Source organism: Corythoichthys intestinalis, chromosome 1, assembly GCF_030265065.1.
Source record: "Corythoichthys intestinalis isolate RoL2023-P3 chromosome 1, ASM3026506v1, whole genome shotgun sequence".
In the NCBI taxonomy this organism is placed as follows: domain Eukaryota; kingdom Metazoa; phylum Chordata; class Actinopteri; order Syngnathiformes; family Syngnathidae; genus Corythoichthys; species Corythoichthys intestinalis.
The window spans coordinates 74,178,282-74,198,880 of NC_080395.1; the positions used below are offsets into that span (position 1 = coordinate 74,178,282).

At 41.5% G+C, this 20,599-nt stretch overlaps 1 protein-coding gene across 2 annotated transcripts in view; it reads left to right on the forward strand.

Moving 5' to 3' along the window:
- arnt2 (aryl-hydrocarbon receptor nuclear translocator 2) overlaps positions 1 to 20,599 on the forward strand; it is a 146,533-nt gene that overhangs the window by 62,241 nt on the left and 63,693 nt on the right. For both annotated transcript variants that reach the window (XM_057839603.1, XM_057839612.1), the window contains 3 exons: positions 3,144 to 3,209; positions 12,108 to 12,193; positions 18,408 to 18,484. In XM_057839603.1, the coding sequence (XP_057695586.1) occupies positions 3,144 to 3,209; positions 12,108 to 12,193; positions 18,408 to 18,484 (229 nt within the window). The remainder of the gene's footprint in view (positions 1 to 3,143; positions 3,210 to 12,107; positions 12,194 to 18,407; positions 18,485 to 20,599) is intronic.

The following is a 20,599-nucleotide window of genomic DNA, read 5'->3' on the forward strand; positions in this document are numbered from 1 at the left end:
TGGTAGCCGGGCCTGTCCCCATGGGGCCCAGCCGGGCACAGCCCGAAAAGGCAACATGGGTTCCCCTTCCCATGGGCTCACGACCTGTGGGAGGGGCGAAGGGGTCGGGTGCGTAGAGAGTTGGGCGGCAGCCAAAGGCGGGGGCCTTGGCGGTCCAACCCCCAGCTGCAGAAGCTAACTCTTGGGACATGGAATGTCACCTCTCTGGCAGGGAAGGAGCCTGAGCTGGTGGGTGAGGCAGAGAAGTTCCGACTAGATATAGTCGGACTCTCCTCCACACACAGCTTGGGTTCTGGTACCAATCCTCTCGAGAGGGGTTGGACTCTCTTCCATTCTGGAGTTGCCCACGGTGAGAGGCGCCGAGCAGGTGTGGGCATACTTATTGCCCCCCGGCTTGGTGCCTGTACGTTGGGGTTTACCCCCGTGGATGAGAGGGTAGCCTCCCTCCGCCTTCGGGTGGGGGGACGGGTTCTGACTGTTGTTTGCGCTTATGCACCGAACAGCAGTTCAGAATACCCACCCTTTTTGGAGTCCTTGGAGGGTGTGCTGGAGAGCGCCCCCTCTGGGGACTCCCTCGTTCTACTGGGGGACTTCAACGCTCACGTGGGCAATGACAGTGAGACCTGGAGGGGCGTGATTGGGAGGAACGGCCCCCCCGATCAGAACCTGAGTGGTGTTCTGTTATTGGACTTCTGTGCTCGTCACGGTTTGTCCACAACGAACACCATGTTCAAACATAGGGGTGTCCACATGTGCACTTGGCACCAGGACACCCTAGGCCGCAGTTCAATGATCGACTTTGTAATCGTGTCATCGGACTTGCGGCCACATGTTTTGGACATTCGGGTGAAGAGAGGGGCGGAGCTGTCAACTGATCACCACCTGGTGGTGTGTTGGCTCCGATGGTGGGGGAAGTTGCTGGCCAGACCTGGCAGGCCCAAACGTATTGTGAGTGTCTGCTGGGAACGTCTGGCAGAATCCCCTGTCAGAAAGAGTTTCAACACCCACCTCCGGCAGAACTTCTCCCTTGTCCCAGGGGAGGTGAGGGACATTGAGTCCGAGTGGGCCATGTTCCGCACCTCCATTGTTGAGGCGGCCGATCGGAGCTGTGGCCGTAAGGTGGTTGGTGCCTGTCGTGGCGGCAATCCCCGAACCCGTTGGTGGACACCAGCGGTAAGGGATGCCGTCAAGCTGAAGAAAGAGGCCTATCAGGCCTTTTTGGCCTGTGGGACTCCGGAGGCAGCTGACAGGTACCGGCTGGCCAAGCGGACTGCGGCTTCGGCGGTCGCCGAGGCAAAAACTCGGACATGGGAGGAGTTCGGCGAGGCCATGGAAAACGACTTCCGGACAGCTTCGAGGAAATTCTGGTCCACCATCCGGCGTCTGAGGAGAGGAAAGCAGTGCACCATTAACACTGTGTATAGTGAAGATGGTGTACTGCTGACCTCGACTCGGGACGTCGTGAGTAGGTGGGGAGAATACTTCGAAGCCCTCCTCAATTCCACCGACACGCCTTCCTTTGAGGGAGCAGAGTCTGGGGACTCAGAGGTGGGCTCTTCGATCTCTGGGGTTGAAGTCACTGAGGCGGTTGGTAAGCTCCTCGGTGGCAAGGCCCCAAGGGTAGATGAGATCCGCCCGGAGTTCCTAAAGGCTCTGGATGTTGTGGGGCTGTCATGGCTGACACGCCTCTACAACATTGCGTGGACATCGGGGACAGTGCCTCTGGATTGGCAGACCGGGGTGGTGGTCCCCCTTTTTAAAAAGGGGGACCGGAGGGTGTGTTCCAATTATAGAGGGATCACACTCCTCAGCCTCCCCGGTAAAGTCTATTCAGGGGTGCTGGAGAGGAGGGTCCGTCGGGAAGTCGAATCTCGGATTCAGGAGGAGCAGTGTGGTTTTCGTCCCGGCCGTGGAACAGTGGACCAGCTCTACACCCTCGGCAGGGTCCTCGAGGGTGCATGGGAGTTCGCCCAACCAGTCCACATGTGTTTTGTGGATTTGGAGAAGGCGTTCGACCGTGTGCGTAGGGGAGTCCTGTGGAGGGTGCTCCGGGAGTACGGGGTACCGAGCCCCCTGGTAAGGGCTGTTCGGTCCCTGTACGACCGGTGTCAGAGTCTGGTCCGCATTGCCGGCAGTAAGTCGAATTCGTTCCCAGTGAGGATTGGACTCCGCCAAGGCTGCCCTTTGTCACCGATTCTGTTCATAATTTTTATGGACAGAATTTCTAGGCGCAGCCGAAGCGTTGAGGGTGTCCGGTTTGGTGGCCTCAGCATTGCATCTCTGCTTTTTGCAGATGATGTGGTGCTGTTGGCTTCATCAAGCCGTGACCTCCAACTCTCACTGGGGCGGTTCGCGGCCGAGTGTGAAGCGGTTGGGATGAAGATCAGCACCTCCAAATCCGAGACCATGGTCCTCAGCTGGAAAAGGGTGGAGTGCCCTCTCCGGGTCGGGGATGAGATCCTGCCCCAAGTGGAGGAGTTCAAGTATCTTGGGGTCTTGTTCACGAGTGAGGGTAGGAGGGAGCGGGAGATTGACAGGCGGATCGGTGCAGCGTCTGCAGTGATGCGGACTCTGCACCGGTCCGTTGTGGTGAAGAAGGAGCTGAGCCAAAAGGCGAAGCTCTCGATTTACCGGTCGATCTACGTTCCTACCCTCACCTATGGTCACGAGCTGTGGGTCGTGACCGAAAGAACAAGATCCCGGATACAAGCGGCCGAAATGAGTTTCCTCCGCAGGGTGTCCGGGCTCTCCCTTAGAGATAGGGTGAGAAGCTCGGTCATCCGGGAGGGGCTTGGTGTCGAGCCGCTACTCCTCCGCGTTGAGAGGAGCCAGTTGAGGTGGCTCGGGCATTTGGTTCGGATGCCTCCTGGACGCCTCCCTGGAGAGGTGTTCCGGGCATGTCCCACCGGTAGGAGGCCCCGGGGTCGACCCAGGACACGCTGGAGAAACTATGTCGCTCGGCTGGCCTGGGAACGCCTTGGAATCCCGCCGGAGGAGCTGGCTGAAGTGGCTGGGGAGAGGGAAGTCTGGGCTTCCCTGCTAAAGCTGCTGCCCCCGCGACCCGACCCCGGACTAAGCGGAAGATAATGGATGGATGGATGGATCATGTGAAGTAACAGATTTTTTGTGTGTCTCATACACAGGTGCGGCAGCGCTCCGTTGGATCACATCTCACTAAATCGTCTGTCTAATATGAGGAAAAGATACAGGTAAAAATTCAATCTCCTCTATTATCCTTGTCTTTAACCACTCTATGGCTACAAAAAAATTGGAGGAAATAATTTAAAGTGAGAGTGAGAGATATAAATTGCTTTTTTAAAGCTGAAATCCAGTTATTAAAATGTTAATATGAGTTGATAAATTCCTGCTGGCTCCTGACCACTTTTAAATACCGTAATTTACCGAATATAAGGCGCACCCATGTATAACGCGCACCCCAAATTTACTTGTAAAATCTAGGGGAAATTATTGTACCCGTGTATAATGCGCACCCTAATTTTAGCTCCAATAAATAGAAGAATACAAGAAAACAGAGCTCGTGTACAGATACAGAAATGTCATTTTACCGACTGGTGAAACACTTCAAAAGCATGGCACATTGGTAGTTCAAAACATTACCGTAAACTAACAATATGTACGGTAATAATATGATCTGACAATTTCTTCAACTTACCAGAATCCAGGAGAAAACAAAACAGATGTGACTTTTCTTTTAAAGGCTGCTGTATAACTTGCTCGTTTCATCATAATGAATAAATGTTTTTTCCATGGATTGATACGGTAAAATAAAAGTAGTGACTTAGGTCGGAAATCAGAAGAGCGCATCGCTGTTGACTAGACTAGTCTAAAACTAATGTTATTTGGATTTGAGTTTCCCGAGGGACAGATAAAGTTGACGGACACAGGAAGTCTGTGTTGTGTTACGTTTGTTACGGTCCGAGTTGGGGAGCTGCAATAAACGTTGACTCAAATGAGTTCAATAAACTAAATTCTGTGCTTGATGAAGAGTGAAAAAAGCAAAATTTAACACAGACGAAATCATTCGACCAATCAGAGTGAAGTATTACCGTGTAGCGAGTTCTAACAGAATTCACAGGCGGAACTTATGTTGGCACGTTGTATAGTTCCCGGTGGGAGGTATTTTGTTGAGGGAACAGCCGGAAAGATATATTCCGCGGGTTGCATGTGAGACAGACATTGCTACCGTATTTTGTTGCAGCCTAAATGTCAATAAAGCAACGCGGATTAGCTCCCTTTGTTTGATACTCCGCCTCCGACTCCTTCCCCAGCTCACCACGACCGAAACAAAATGGTGACGTCACGTACCGTAATGGTCGGCAACGGATGTTGATTTGGGGGGGAAAAAAGTGCGCGTTATATTCGGGAAATTACGGTACATATTTATTAGCTGTTTAGTTGAATATTTCTTCATACAGATCCAGAGGTGGGAAGTAACACAATATTTTTTTAGTCACTTTTTGAGAAAAATATACTCCGAAAATTAGTTTTACCACACCATACTTTTTATTTTTACCTGAGTTGATTTCATCGAAGAAACACTACTTTACTCCGCTACTTTTGGGCTACACTAGAGTCGTTACAGTTTTCCTCTTTATTTTACATATTGCATTTGACTTTATTAATGGCAGGGATGCCCACTGTGGCTCCACCGGTTTCAACAATGAGACGTCATAACAAGAATCACATGACTCCATTATCACAATAAAGTCACATGACCAGTGACCACACACAAGCTTGCAGTCAAATTACCTATTTGACAACTGCCGTCAACAGAAAACCAGACATGTTATTGTTGTCCTAATTTCATGGTAGGAAATATGTTTTCTCCACTAGAGAGCACTCGCTTTTAATGAGTGATTTTTATGTTCATTCGATTTTTCTTTTCGGAATTTGATGATTTTGGCCTAATATTGTCATATAATTGGTTATAGTACAGTATTACGGTATTATTAGTACGGTTCTTATACAGTGTATCACAAAAGTGAGTAAAACCCTCGCATTTCTGCAGATATTTAAGTATATCTTTTCATGGGACAACACTGACAAAATGACACTTTGACACAATGAAAAGTAGTCTGTGTGCAGCTTATAAGAGTTAATTTATTTTCCCCTCAAAATATAGCCATTAATAGCTAAACCCCTGGCAACAAAAGTGAGTACACCCCTTAGTGAAAGTTATCAATATTCACATACAACATGTCAACTGTCAATATTTTGTGTGGCCACCACTATTATCCAGAACTGCCTTTACTCTCCTGGGCATGGAGTTGACCAGAGCTTCACAGGTTGCCACTGGAATGCTCTTCCACTCCTCCATGACGACGTTGCGGAGCTGCCGGATATTTAAGACTTTGTGCACCTCCACCTTCCGCTTGACGATCCCCCAAAGATGTTCTATTGGGTTCAAGTCTGGAGACATGCTTGGCCAGTCCATCACCTTTACCCTCAGCCTCTACATTAAAGCAGTGGTCATCTTGGAGGTGTGTTTGGGGTCATTGTCATGCTGGAACACTGCCCTGCGACCCAGTTTCTGGAGGGAGGGGATCATGCTCTGGTGCAGTATTTCACAGTACATTTTGGAGTTCATGTTTCCCTCAATGGAATGTAAGTCTCCAACACCTGCAGCACTCATGCAGCCCCAGACCATAACATTCCCACCACCATGCTTGATTGTAGGCATGACAAACTTATCTTTGTACTCCTCACATGGTTGCCGCCACACATGCTTGAGACCATCAGAACCAAACAAATTAATCTTCGTCTCATCAGACCATAGGCCATGGTTCCAGTAATCCATGTGCTATGTTGACATGTCTTCAGCAAACTGTTTGCGGGCTTTCTTGTTTATCGTCTTCAGAATAGGCTTCCTCCTGGGGTGACAGCCATGCACACCATGTAGAGTGCGGCGTGTGGTCTGTGCACTAACAGGCTGACCCCCCAACTCTTCAGTCTCTGCAGCAGTGCTGACAGCACTCCTGCGACGATCTTTCAGAGAAAGCATTTGTATGTGACGCTCAGCAGTGCGCTCAGCTTCTTTGGACGACCAACCCGAGGCCTGTTCTGAGTGGACGCTGCTCTTTTAAAACGCTGGATGATCTTAGCCACTGTGCTGCAGCTCAGTTTCAGGGTGTTGGCAATCTTCTTGGAGCCTTGACCATCTTCATTTGGCCCAACAATATGTCTTTTAAGATCCTCAGAGAGTTCTTTGCCATGTGGTGCCATGTTGGAACTTTCAGTCACCAGTATGAGAGAGTGTGAGAGCTGCACTAAAAATGTGAACACACCTGCTCCCTATGCACACCTGGACCTAGTAACACTAACGAAGTCACATGACATTTTGGAGGGAAAATGACAAGATGCACTCAATTTGGACATTTAGGGATGTAGTTTCTAAGGGGTGTACTCACTTTTTGTTGCCAGGAGTTTAGATATTAGTGGCTATTTTGAGGGGGAAATAAATTAATTATATTATTAATTCTATTCTATTCTATATATATACAGTACTGTGCAAAAATTTTAGGCAGGACACCTGCTTAAAACCTTCGCACAGTACTGTATATATTTTTTAAAAATTTTTAAATTTATTAGGATCATGGAAGCTTCCACTTGGGGAAAATATATACATACAGTATATCCTGTATATACATAATATAATAAAAATATACAGTAATGTGCAAAAATTTTAGGCAGGTGCCCTGCCTAAAACTTTTGCACAGTACTGTGTGTGTGTGTATATATATATATATACAAAGCTGCACACAGACTACTTTTCATTTTGTCAAAGTTTCATTTTGTCAGTGTTATCCCATGAAAATATATACTTAAATATCTGCAGAAATGCGATGGGTGTACTCCCCTTTGTGATACACTGTATGATGTGCTGTGGAACAAGAAATACAATTGTTTACATTAAAAAAATCTGATATTGCTAGCAGTTACTCTTTACTAGAGTATTCTTTTCAATAAATACTAAGCCTGTCGCAATATGCAATAATTCCATTTATCGCGCGATATATAAAAAAGAAGGCGGTAATTTTTCCGCTGCGATTTATCACCTCGCGTGCACGTGCGTGCGCGCGCGCGGCAGACGTGCTGTTAAAAGTTCGGATTCCTCGTTACCAACTGCGCAAAATGCATCTTCGTTCCAGGTCCGGCAAAAACTAGCGCCGGAGCCAATCGTTCCCATTATATCCAATTGTTCAACGTATACCGGCGACGTCAGTGCTCCGGAGTGACTGTGGACCATCTACGGCGCGCCGGTGCTGTTGACGTGTGGCCACTCCCGTCAGGAGTGACATTTCACGCGGGGCGGCTATTTTTCAGCACAACGCCGGATATTTACAACAAAGTCCGCCAAAACATTGTTACCGACTTGGCTGCGACGAACAACATCGCTTTGACAACGAACAGCTGAATGAAATTAAGAACGCTGTGCTTCAAACGCGTCCTGTTTATGAAAGTCGATTGTCAAATGCTGGTTGTGAGTAGTAATGAGCAGAGGTGACTTCAGCGGCGCTTGCTAACTTTTTCAATGCGCCCACACACTAGATATCATGAAATGGCAAACTTGATGTGCTACGTCCCATGCCATTGGCTACGTGAGCCCAGAGTGATTATGGGACACGTAGTCCATATACTACATCGATGAATTCTAAACTGTCATGACTGAATGGAAGTTAAGAAGGTCAAATCAATCCATACCATTGACTATAGATAATGTTGCAAATATTGTTAATTCAGTACGTGACACAGATGGATTCGGACCACAAATAGGATGTCTTGCTCATGTAGTAAACCTAGCTGCTAAGAGAGCTGTAGCAATCAACAGTGTGCCCTGCCTCTCTTTACAAACAGTAAAGATTGTTCTCAGCACTTTTATATAAATTTTTTTCATATCAGTAAAAAGTAAGCACAGAAATATTATGCACTAAAATGCATGTTTATATGATGGCAATTTAATTTTTGCTCGTTAGCAAAAAAAAATAAAATAAAAAAAAAATAAAAAAAACAACAACAAAAAAAACCGAAACAAAAAATATAATTGTTATTTTTTTACAGAGCATTAAATGTATTGAATCGGATCCAAAATGGTGTCCCCCGTATCAAAAATCATACCGAACCTTGACTTAACTGTATTGTTGCATCCCTATGGAACACCATTGCAGAAGCTATGACGGGAAAAGTTTTCATTTGCCTAAATGCTTAAGTTATTAAGTGCATTTTTTTTTTTTTTTTTTTTAAACACATTTTATTTATTCTGTGTTTCTGTGCAGTATCAATATTGTTGATTTTTACTGAAAAGGGATGGTCTATTGTTTTAGTTGTGATTTCTTTAAGAGTTTTTGAATTTGAGAGTAAATATTTATCGCATTTAAATTGGTGTACTTAATCTATTAATATATACTGTATTCTCACTGTGTTATTGTAAATTGGTTAAAAAAATATTGGGGGGGCGCAATAATATCGCATATCGCAATAATTTATGAGAATAATTATCGCACACTAAATTTTGTTATCGCGACAGGCCTAATAAATACTTTTTTACTTGTACTTGAGTCAATTTTTGGGGTGACTACTATTTCTTTTTACTTGAGTAATATTAAGCCTGTCGCGATAATAGATTGTTGTAGGCGATATAGTCACATAACTTATTGCTGATATGCAATATTATTGTCAATTTCAAACAATTCAACCACTAATGTAGTGACAATACATGCTAATAAATCACCCATTCATAAGCAATAAATTGTTACCCTTGCGGAAGGAGTCTTTCGAAAGCTAGTTAAGTGCAGAATAGGAAATAGGTGAGAAACTCAATGCCATTTTTGTTCTCCGCCAATTAGAGCCCATCAAAAGTGTTTATTTGATCCAAAACTGTCATCTTGTTCTGCGAAGTGCACAGGTCAGCAAATTTGAAGCCAAATTATTTATTACCAATCAGATTTTTCATAATGGGTGTCATGTTAAAGCTATTTGTAATGTAGAATCTGAAGTATGTGAGATTAACTCCAGAAATCTTTATTTACATGCTGAACATGACATGCTTTTATTTTGAAATGTTCACCTGATGTACGTTCGCTAAGCTGCTAAGCGTAAACTTTACATTCTGTAAAAAACAAAGTGTACTTCTCCTTTCTTCATGCACGTGGATTCAGTAATAGATTTTTTTTACCCCGCATTGTTTGCAAATGCTTCAAACCAGTTAATTTTCATGTTTGAAGCTTCAACTTTTAACCGCAATTTTGCATTTTGGAGAAGAGTGCCAGTGTTTTAAAGTATGTTAAAGTCGTCAGTACATTGTTTTTTCCATTAGCCTCAATGTAGCAATGCTAACGTTTTACAATGTTTAATATAGATGTGTTTCCTTATTTTGTACGTCTCACTATTCACAAACACACGGCCGCAGCGATCTAACGCTGGATTTGTATTGAAAATGTACGAAAGCTGTACCGCATACAAACAGGAAGGATTGTCTCAGGAGTGATTTGTTCGAGGATTTAAGGTTATATATATCAATTATATATACGATAAAAATCAATGGGCGAAATAAGCCGCTACCGCATTGGCATCATTGTTCGCAATATTTACATAAAATAAATGCTAACTGCATGTTTTTTTGTTTTTTTTTTGCTTTTTTACCAAGAATTGAGACTTTTTTACGTCCATATCTATAAATAATTCAGGGATTGAAGCATTTATTCACAAGAATTTTCACCGGAAAAGCTCTGTATATGCCAGGTGGCTGCTAGCTACGTTCACTAACAGACTAGTAATGTACTTCGGCATATGTACTTAAAATAATGCTAACTGCACTTTTTTTTGTTTTTTTGTTTTTTTTTGCTTTCAACCAAGAATAGAAACTGTTTTACGTGGATAACTATAGAGAATTCGGGGATTTGAGTATTTATTCACAAGAATTTTCACCGGAAAAGCTGTTTACATAAGATCATGCGACTGCTAGCTACATTCACTAACAGACTTGCATTGTACTTCGACATATTTACGTAAAATAAATGCTAACTTTTTTAAAGAATTGGGGGAGTTAAGCATTTATTCAGAAAAAATTTCAACGAAAAAAGTCAGCTTTGACGGCCTCGCCAACATTGCAGGCACGTTATGATTTTTACTTTTAACCAAGATTCGAGAATGTTTTATGTCCATATCCATAAAGAATTTGGGAATTTAACCATTTTTTCACAATAATTTTTACCGAAAAAGCTCTGTATATCTTAGTCGGCCGCTAGCTACATTTACTAACAGACTAGCATTGTACTTCGACATATTTACGTAAAATAAATGCTAACTGCACGTTTTTTTTGCTTTTAACCAAGAATCGAGACTGTTTTACATCCATATCTATAAAGAATTTGGGGATTTAAGCATTTATTTAACTGAACTTTTTTTTTTTTTTTTTTTTGCTTTTAACCAAGAATCGAGACTGTTTTCACCAGAAAAGCTGTTAGATCATGCGACTGCGGGCTACATTCAATAACAGACTAGTATTGTACTTCGACATATTTACATAAAATAAATGCTAACTGAAGGTTTTTTTTTTTGTTTGTTTGTTTTTTTTTTTTTTTTTTTTTGCTTTTAACCAAGAATCGAGACTGTTTTCACCAGAAAAGCTCTGTTTAGATCATGCGACTGCGAGCTACATTCAATAACAGACTAGCATTGTACTTCGACATATTTACATAAAATAAATGCTAACTGAACTTTTTTTTTTTTTGCTTTTAACCAAGAATCGAGACTGTTTTACCACCATATCTTTTAAAGAATTCGGGGATTTAAGCATTTATTCACAAGAATTTTCACAGGAAAAGCTGTTTACATAAGGCGGCCGCTAGCTACATTTACTAAGAGGACGAGCATTGCACTTTGACATATTTACGTAAAATAAATGCTAACTGCACGTTTTTTTGCTTTTAACCAAGAATTAAGACTGTTTTACATCTATATCTAAAAAATGCTTAAGAATTCGGGGACTTAAGCATTTATTCACAAGAATTTTCACCGGAAAAGCTCTGTTTACATAAGGCGGCCGCTAGCTACATTCACTAACAGACTAGCATTGTACTTCGACATAGCTAACTGCAAATTTTTTTTTTTGCATTTAACCAAACAAACGAGACTGTTTTGTGTCCATATCTATAAAGATTTCGGGGATTTAAGCATTTATTCACAAGATTTTTCACCGGAAAGGCTCTGTTTACATAAGGCGACCGCTAGCTACATTCACTAACAGACTAGCATTGTACTTCGACATATTAACTTAAAATAAATGCTAACATTTTTGGGGGGCATTTAACCAAGAATCAAGACTGTTTTATGTCCATATCTATAAAGAATCGGGGGAGTTAAGCATTTATTCAGAAAAAATTTCAACGAAAAAAGTCAGCTTTGACGGCCTCGCCAACAATGCAGGCCCTCCTATCTATCGGCTCCGTGTCCCGCCAATAATAATAATAATAGTCTATGGTAATATTATTTTTAAGTAATGCTACTTTTGCTTGAGTAAAATTTTTTGGCTACTCTATCCACCTCTGTTGAGATCTACGGTGTATAAGCTGTTCTTTACGTTCTCTATGACTAGGGTTGCCACCTTTCAGAAATAAGAAATATTGGACACCCCCCTCGCGCCCGAAGCTGCACAGGCAGAGAAAAAAGGGACATCCCAAAAACCCCTGAAATGCATAGAATGTATCTATTCATTTATATTCCGTATTAGTTCAATACGGAACGCAACATTTAATTCCCAATTTTGGATTGTTCCTAATTTTAAGGGACAGGTGGCAACCCTATCTATGACCATCATTTTAATGTAGATGTTTTAGTGGTGAAGGTTTATTTTACTAATCTAATACAGCAAAAGCTACATATGATGGAAAGTTTATATAAATATATATATATATATATATATATATATATATATATATATATATATATATATATATATATATATATATATATATATATATATATATATTATATGTACACTAGCAGTGATTTCAGAAATGCTAGGCTGCTGTTGCTCCACAGACTTGTCAGTCCTGAAAATACTGCGATGTGTTTGTTTTTAACTGAAGGAATGGCCTCGGACCATCAAAAGAAGGGGAGGCGCAGTACTCTGTGGTTCATTGCACTGGCTATATCAAAGCTTGGCCCCCTGCAGGTAAACAAACACTTGTGTGTACGCCATCCAATCTGTGTCCCCTCTTGCCCCTTGCTTCACCTCACTGCATGAATTGAAAACCAGAGCAAAACCGTGACCCTGCCTAATCGAAAGCAGCTGTGCGTTTTGCACACTGCTTACTGATCCGAACTTGGATCATGACAGCAATCCACAATAACCTGCACGGTTCCCGTATCTGACGTTTGACAATGGTGTGGCAAATTTCAGTCTCCTTTTTTTTGTGCGTTTTTGAAAGGGTTTCTGCTTAAAAGCCTGTCTCTCATGCAATGAAAAATACTTTCTTTTTTTTTGACAGCTAATTTTTGCAGCCGTTTCTTGCTACATGCCGTAGTTGATGTTTGCTGTAACAGTACTGTTTTGAAGTGTTTCGGGATAAGTCTATCCCCTAACGGGCTAACTCTTTCGTAGCCATGAAATCTTTTATTAAATTCCAAAGGCATGAAGAATGAGCATTTGTGATGGGTTGTCCCTTGCCACAATTTTAATTGAACTAATTAAATTTGATCTTTTTAGTCAACGGCGGCAATGCTTTTCCCCTTTCCTAGGGCGTAATTAACTTAGACCCTTAAATAGCAGGCACTAAGTTGTGCATTCATGCTAACAGATTGCATGCAATGGTGAGTGTGTTGCCTGTCGATTATGGATTTACTCCCAAGATTTTAAATAGAAAGTGCTGAAGTGAGTGCTCACTAATTCTAAAGAAACGTAAGCAACAAGTCGGGGAAAGACAAGGTCTGGTCAAGTTTATCCCAGCAGAAAGTCTTGTTTAAGAATTGGTAAAACAAAAAACAACAACACTGAATTTCATTTGCATTCATTTTTGTTGTACTGGTTTTTGGGTTTTATCATTTTCGATGTAGTGTGACTACGGTGACCCTGAAGGGCAAAACGCAACAGCAAATCAAAAAACAAAAGCACAATTGCAAATTCAAAAACAACAGCAAATCAAAAACACAACTGCAAATCAAACAACACAATGGCAAATTCAAGAACAACGACAAATTAAATACACAACCAGTGTTGTTTTTGTCAGCCCTTTTAATTTTCGTCTTAGTCTTAGTCTTTTGGACTACAACTACTAGCAAAAAGTATGGAATCACCAGTCTCAGACGAGCACTCACTCAGACATTTTGTCATGTCGAACAAACTGAGATAAAAAGCTTGAAAAAATAATTAATTAGTTCAAAAGTGCAACTCTTTAGCATTCAGTAAATGGTCAGTAAATGTTCCTTTTATAGAGCAAGTACAGGGAAGGGGGGACAGAATGTGGAAAAAAAACACAAAATCACATTGTTTGATTTTTTAAGAATTTATTTGCAAATCACAGTGGACAATAAGTATTTGGTCTATACCAAAAGTCCATCTCAATACTTTGTTATGTACCCTTTGTTGGCAATAACAGGGGCCAAATGTTTTCTGTAACTCTTCACAAGCTTTTCACACACTGTTGCTGGTATTTTGGCCAATTCCTCCATGCAGATCTCCTCTAGTGCAGTGATGTTTTGGGGCTGTCGTTGGGCAACACGGACTTTCAACTGCCTCCTCACCCTGTGGCGTCAAAATGATAACAAGAACGGTGAGCAAAAATCCCAGAACAACGCGGGGGGACCTAGTGAATGACCTACAGAATGCGCCACCAGGGACTCAAATCCTACACAGCCAGATGTGTCCTCTGTACTTTCTTCTACCACCTGAAGAAAGTACATGTCCAGGCCCGTCTGCGGTTCGCTAGAGAGCATTTGGATGATCCAGAAGAGGACTGGTTCTTACAGGTTCTCTTGTTTGGAGGAAAAAGAATACTGAATTGCACCATACCCATTGTTAAGCATGGGGGTGGAAACATCATGCTTTTGGGGCTGCAAAGGGACCAGGACGACTGATCTGTATAAAGGAAAGAATGAATGGGGCCATGTATCGAGAGATTTTGAGTGAAAATCTCCTTCCATCAGCAAGGGCATTGAAGATGAGACGTGGCTGGGTCTTTCAGCATGACAATGATCCCAAACACACAGCCAGGACAACAAAGGAGTGGCTTCGTAAGAAGCATTTCAAGGTCCTGGAGTGGCCTAGCCAGTCTCCAGGTCTCAACCCCTTAGAAAATCTGCGGAGGGGGTTGGAAGTCCGTGTTGCCCAATGACAGCCCCAAAATATCACTGCTCTAGAGGAGATCTACATGGAGGAATGGGCCAAAATACCAGCAACAGTGTGAAAACCTTATGAAGAGTTACAGATGAACTTTTGGTATTAACTAAATACTTATATTCCACCATGATTTGCAAATAAATTCTTTAAAAATCAAACAATGTGATTTTCTGATTTTTTTTTTTTTCCACATTCTGTCTCTCATGGTTGAGGTTTACCCATGTTGACAAATACAGGCCTCTCTAATATTTTCAAGTGGGAGAACTTGCACAATTAGTGGTTGACTAAATACTTATTTGCCCCACTGTATATGGAATCCCTCCATTCTGAGGAAAAAATATGGAATCATGAGAAACAAACAAAGAAACAACAATCAAACACATCTCTAGTATTTAGTAGCACCACATCTGGCTTTTATGACAGCTTGCAGTCTCTGAGGCATGGACTTGATGAGTATTCTTCATCAATTTGGTGCCTACTCTCTTTGATTGCAGTTGCCAGATCATCCTCACAGGTCAGAGCCTTGTTGTGGACCATTTTTTTCAATTTCCACCAAAGGTTTTCAATAGGGTTGAGATCTGGGCTATTTGCAGGCCATGACATTGACTGGATGAGTCTTTCTCCAAGGTGCTTTAAGAGCTTTAGCGCTGTGGCATGATGCATTGTAATCTTGGAAAATGACAAACATATTTTCAATTGAAGAGATAAGAAAGCTGTCTAAAATGTAAACTTGGGCATTTATTAAAGATTTAACCACATCCATCTCCCCAGTGCCTTTGCCTGACATGCAGCCCCATATCATCAAGGACTGAGGGAATTTTGATGTTTTCTTTAGGCAGTCATCTTTGTAAACCTCACTGGAACAGCACCAAAAAAAAGTTCCGTCATCATCACCTTGTCCAATGCAGATTCTTGACTCATGACAGAGAGTTGGCACCAAATTGATGAAGAATACTCATCAAGTCCATGCCTCAGAGACTGCAAGCTGTCATAAAAGTCAGAGGTGGTGCTACTAAATTCTAGAGATGTGTTTTGATTGTTATTTCTTTGTTTGTTTCTCATGATTCCATATTTTTTTCCTCAGAATGGAGTGATTCCATACACTATTATATTTCCCTACACTTGCTCTATATAAGTAACATTTACTGACCACCACATTGTTGTTTTATTCATTTCTTTTAGTGTTTCTGAATGCTAACGAGTGGCACTTTTGAACTAACTCATTATATTGCCAAGCTTTTCATCTGAGTTTGTTCTACATTATAAGATGTCTGACTGAGTGCTCGTCCGAGACTGGTGATTCCATACTTTTCGCTAGGGGTTGTTGTATAATGGTAGCATATTTCCGCGACTAGTGAAATTAAGCCTTTACAGTGCTTCCTTATTACATGAATGCCCATTCTCATGAACTACCTGTATTCTTCAGGTCACAAATAATCACAGCATCCATGCAGAAGTCTGACAACGTTGTGCTTTTTCCCCACACTGCACTTAACATATACTGTAGCCTATGCTATTTTTTTTTTTTTTTGCAAATATTTCAGTTCACACAAAAAAAAAAAAAAAAAAATGGAATGAATTTACTAAACTGTGGTTCCACTTTTCCTTATTATAGTCTGGAGAAGATTTTGATGGCATGCTGGCAGAATCAGAGCTCAAAATTACTTGTGTGACAACTAAAAAATTTATTAGGCAAAGAAATCTATTTTGATCATATCCAAGATCGTGGCATGGGTGAACATGTGTGTCACAGGCTATCTCCTCTTAAATATATTTTTTATCCTGGGCTTTTTCCATTGTCTTGTTTATAAGAAGAAAATAGAATACCATCTGAAAATGTGAATTATGTCGGTTATTGCGGTGTTATGGAAATGAACATCATGCATCAACTAAATCCTTTGAACTTTTGACTGTATCTGGAATAACTCAAACTGAACTTGTGCACCACATGTGTTCAAAACATTCAAAAACATTGACACATTTATATTCTTCACACGAACAATTTTCCATTGGAATGTTCTGTGCACATTACTGAGTGCTAGCAAACAATTATCATCTGTGCATTCAAGTCATAAACTTAAGAAGACACGAAATACTGACAAATTTGCTGCTGCTGCTCCAAATGCCTGGAACCTGAGCTGCATTAATCAAAAGAGTTTATAAGGTTTGATTATATATTCATGTACAGGATAAATATGTTTTGTTTACTGGAACGGGTTTAGTGTTTTAGCAAATTACTTAACAGTGGTATGAAAAAGTATCTGAACCTTTTGGAATTTCTCACATTTCTCCATAAAATCTCCATCAAATGTGATCTGATCTTTGTCAAAATCACACAGATGAAAAAACTGTCTGCTTTAACTGAAACTACAAAAACATTTATAGGTTTTCATATTTTAATGAGGATAGAATGCAAACAATGACAGAAAAATAGGGGGGAAAATAAGGAAGTGAACCATCACATCTAATATTTTGTGGCCCCCCCCTTTTTTTTTGGCAGCAATAACTTCAACCAGATGCTTCCTTTAGCCGCAGATCAGTAGGCACATTGATCAGGACTAATCTTGAATCTTGGCCCATTCTTCTCTACAAAACTGCTGTAGTTCAGTCAGATTCCTGGGATGTCTGGCATGAATCGCTGTCTTTACGTCATGCCACAGCATCTCAATGAGGTTCAAGTTTGGACTTTGACTTGGCCATTCCAGAACGTGTATTTTGTTCTTCTGAAACCTTTCTGAAGTTGATTTACTTCCGTGTTTTGGATCATTGTCTTGTTGCAGCATCCATCCTCTTTTTAGCTTGAACTGTCTGACAGATGGCCTCAGGTTTTCCTGCAAAACACCCTGATACATTTTTGAATTCATTCTTCCATTAATGATTGCAAGTTGTCCAGGCCCTGTGGCAGCAAAACAGCCCCAAATCATGATGCTCCCTCCACCATGCTTCACGGTGGGGTTGGGGTGTTGATGTTGGTGAGCTGTTTCCATTTTCCTCCACACATGACGTTGTGTGTTAGTCCCCAAACAATTCAACCTTGGTTTCATTAGTCCACAAAATATTTTGGCAAACCGTCTGTGGAGTGTCCAAGTTCCTTTTTGAACATTAAACAGGCAACTGTTTTTTTTTGACAGCAGTGGAGTCCTTCCATGAACACAATTCTTGACCATAGTTTTACATATAGATGTGTGCAGAGATATTTGATTGTGCCAGTGATTTCTGTAAGACTTTAGCAGACACACTAGGGTTCTTTTTTACCTCTCTGAGTATTCTGTGCTGAACTGTTGGTGTTATCTTTGGTGGACGGCCACTCCTTGGGAGAGAAGTAACAGTGCCAAACTCTCTTCATTTGTAGACTTCTCTGACTGTCGATTGATGGACATCCAGACTTTTAGAGAGGGTTTTGTAGCATTTCTCAGCTTTATACAAATCAGCAATCCATGATCACAGGTCTTCAGACAGTTATTTTGACCGAGTGTGGTGTGCACATCAGACAATGCTTCTCATCAATACATTTCTTACCAGGTGTGTGTTTCATAGTGTGCAGGGCAGCTTTAAACCAATCATCAGTGATTGGGCACACACCTGATTTAAATTGTTTGGTAAAAAATTGGTTTCAATTGCTCTTTAAGTCTCCTTAGGCAGAGGGTTCACTTACTTATTTTAACCCTTTCTGTCATTGTTTGCATGCTATCCATATTAAAATATAAAACCCTACATATATTTCAGTGGTTTTAGTTAAAGCAGACACTGCTTTTACATCTGTGTGATTTTGACAAAGATCAGATCACATTTGATGGTGATTTTATGCACAAATGTGAGAAATTCCAAAAGGTTCAGATACTTTTTCATACCACATTATGTTAATCTTGACACAATAACAGACCTTTAATGTCCTTGATTTGAATACTGAAATACTGTGGTTTGGCCATTGTTTACAGTGCTGTATATACATAATGTTTAGAATGTTGTATTCACCTTCATTCAATTTTCGAAGTCATCAGAAAAAAAATGCAAAAATTGATGGTGTAAATTCAACCATTTCTCCTCTCAGGTATGACTGTACCAGATGAGGACACAGAGGCAGGACAGACTGGGAAATACTGTCTTGTTGCCATTGGAAGACTGCAGGTTTGTACAGTGCCTCGTTCTGTGTATTTAAAATTCATCAGAAGAATCTTATCTATGACAGGTCCTAATTTTATTTTGTATACTTCATAAGACAATCAAGTGTAAGTCTATATATTTCTAATCTTACCCTTCGACGTACATACAGTAATTGCATTCTATTTTGCATGAAACAGATTTGGCATACACTGTAGTACTCCAACAACGTTTAATTTAGCTGTATTAAGGGTGTGACAAAATATCAAAATAGTGATATATTGTGATACTTTGCATCCTAAAAGGTTATTGATAGGCTCAAGCCAAAATTCGAGGTATCATTTTAAAACGGTGTCAATGTTTAAAGGGAAAAAAAAAAAAATGTAACTAAAAACCTCCTACCAAAATCTTCCACCATAATAGTGTCTCAGTTAAATCAACGGCTGCCATAGATGGTGCTCGACGCCCAATCCATTAAAATTGGGAAGAGCGAAAGAACATTCGTTCATTCGAAACCAGAGCATTCAGTCACTCTTTCCGTTTTTCGGAATATTTACATGTCACTTTCTGTTCATTCTAGGGCATTTACAGGTCACTTCCTGTTGAGTTTGAGTCACTGTGTATTCATTCGCGGGTCACTTCCCGTTCTGTAAACCAAAAAAGTGACCCATGAAATGCCCCCAAAACATTAGTATTTGATACATTACCAACTAGTAAATATTTCGGCTCTTAGTTTTTTTTTTAAGAACACCTCCTGTTCTCCACTCATTACCGGAAGTAACTGCACCTGTTTGAACTTGTTACCTGTATAAAAGACACCTGTTCAATGCTCAAACAAACAAACTCCAACCTCTCCACAATGGCCAAGACCAAAGAGCTGTGTAAGGACATCAGGGATAAAATAATAGACCTGCACAAGGCTGGGATGGACTACAGGAAAATAAGCAAGCAGCTTGGTGAGAAGGTAACAACTGTTGGAGCGATTATTAGAAAATGGAAGAAGTTCAATTTGACGGTCAATCTGCCTCGTTCTGGGGCTCCATGCAAGATCTCACCTCGTGGGGCATCACTGATCATGAGGAAGGTGAGGGATCAGCCCAGAACTACACGGCAGGACCTGGTCAATGACCTGAAGAGAGCTGGAACCACAGTCCTGAAGAAAACCATCGGAAACACCATACGCCGTCATGGATTAAAATCCTACAGCGCACGCAAGGTCCCGCTGCTGAAGCCAGTGCATGTCCAGACACGTCTGAAGTTTGCCACTAACCATCTGGATGATCCAGAGGAGCAATGGGAGAAGGTCATGTGGTCAGACGAGGCCAAAATGGAACTTTTTGGTCTAAACTTGGCTCGTGGTGTTTGGAGGAAAAAGAAGGATGAATACAACCCCAAGAACACCATCCCAACCGTGAAACATGGAGGAGGAAACATCATTTTTTTGGGGCTCCTTCTCTGCCAAGGGTAGAGGACAACTGCACCGTATTGAGGGGAGGATGGATGGGGCTATGTATCGCCAGATAATGGCTGACAACCTCCTTCCTTCAGTGAGAGCCCTGAAGATGGGTCGTGGCTGGGTCTTCCAGCATGACAACGACCCAAAGCACGCTGCCAAGTCAACTAAAGAGTGGCTCCGTAAGAAGCATCTTAAGGTCCTGGAGTGGCCTAGCCAGTCACCAGATCTGAACCCGATAGAAAATCTATGGAGGGAGCTGAAAGTCCGTGTTGCCCGGCAGCCGCCCCGAAACCTGAAGGCTCTGGAGAAGATCTGCATGGAGGAGTGGGCCAAAATCCCTGCTGCAGTGTGTGCAAACCTTGTCAAGGACTACAGGAAACGTTTGGTATCTGTAATAGCAAACAAAGGTTTCTGTAACAAATATTAAGTTCGATTTTTGTGATGTATCAAATACTTATTTCATGCAATTAAATGCAAATGTATTATTTAAAAATCATACAACATGATTTTCTGTTTTTATGTATTGGATTCCGTCCCTCACAGTTGAAGAGAACTTATGATACAAATTACAGACCTCTACATGCTTTGCAAGTGGGAAAACCAGCAAAATCGGCAGTGTATCAAATTCTTGTTCTCCCCACTGTATATTTAATATCTTTTTAAGGCATGTGGTGTCTTCACAATGC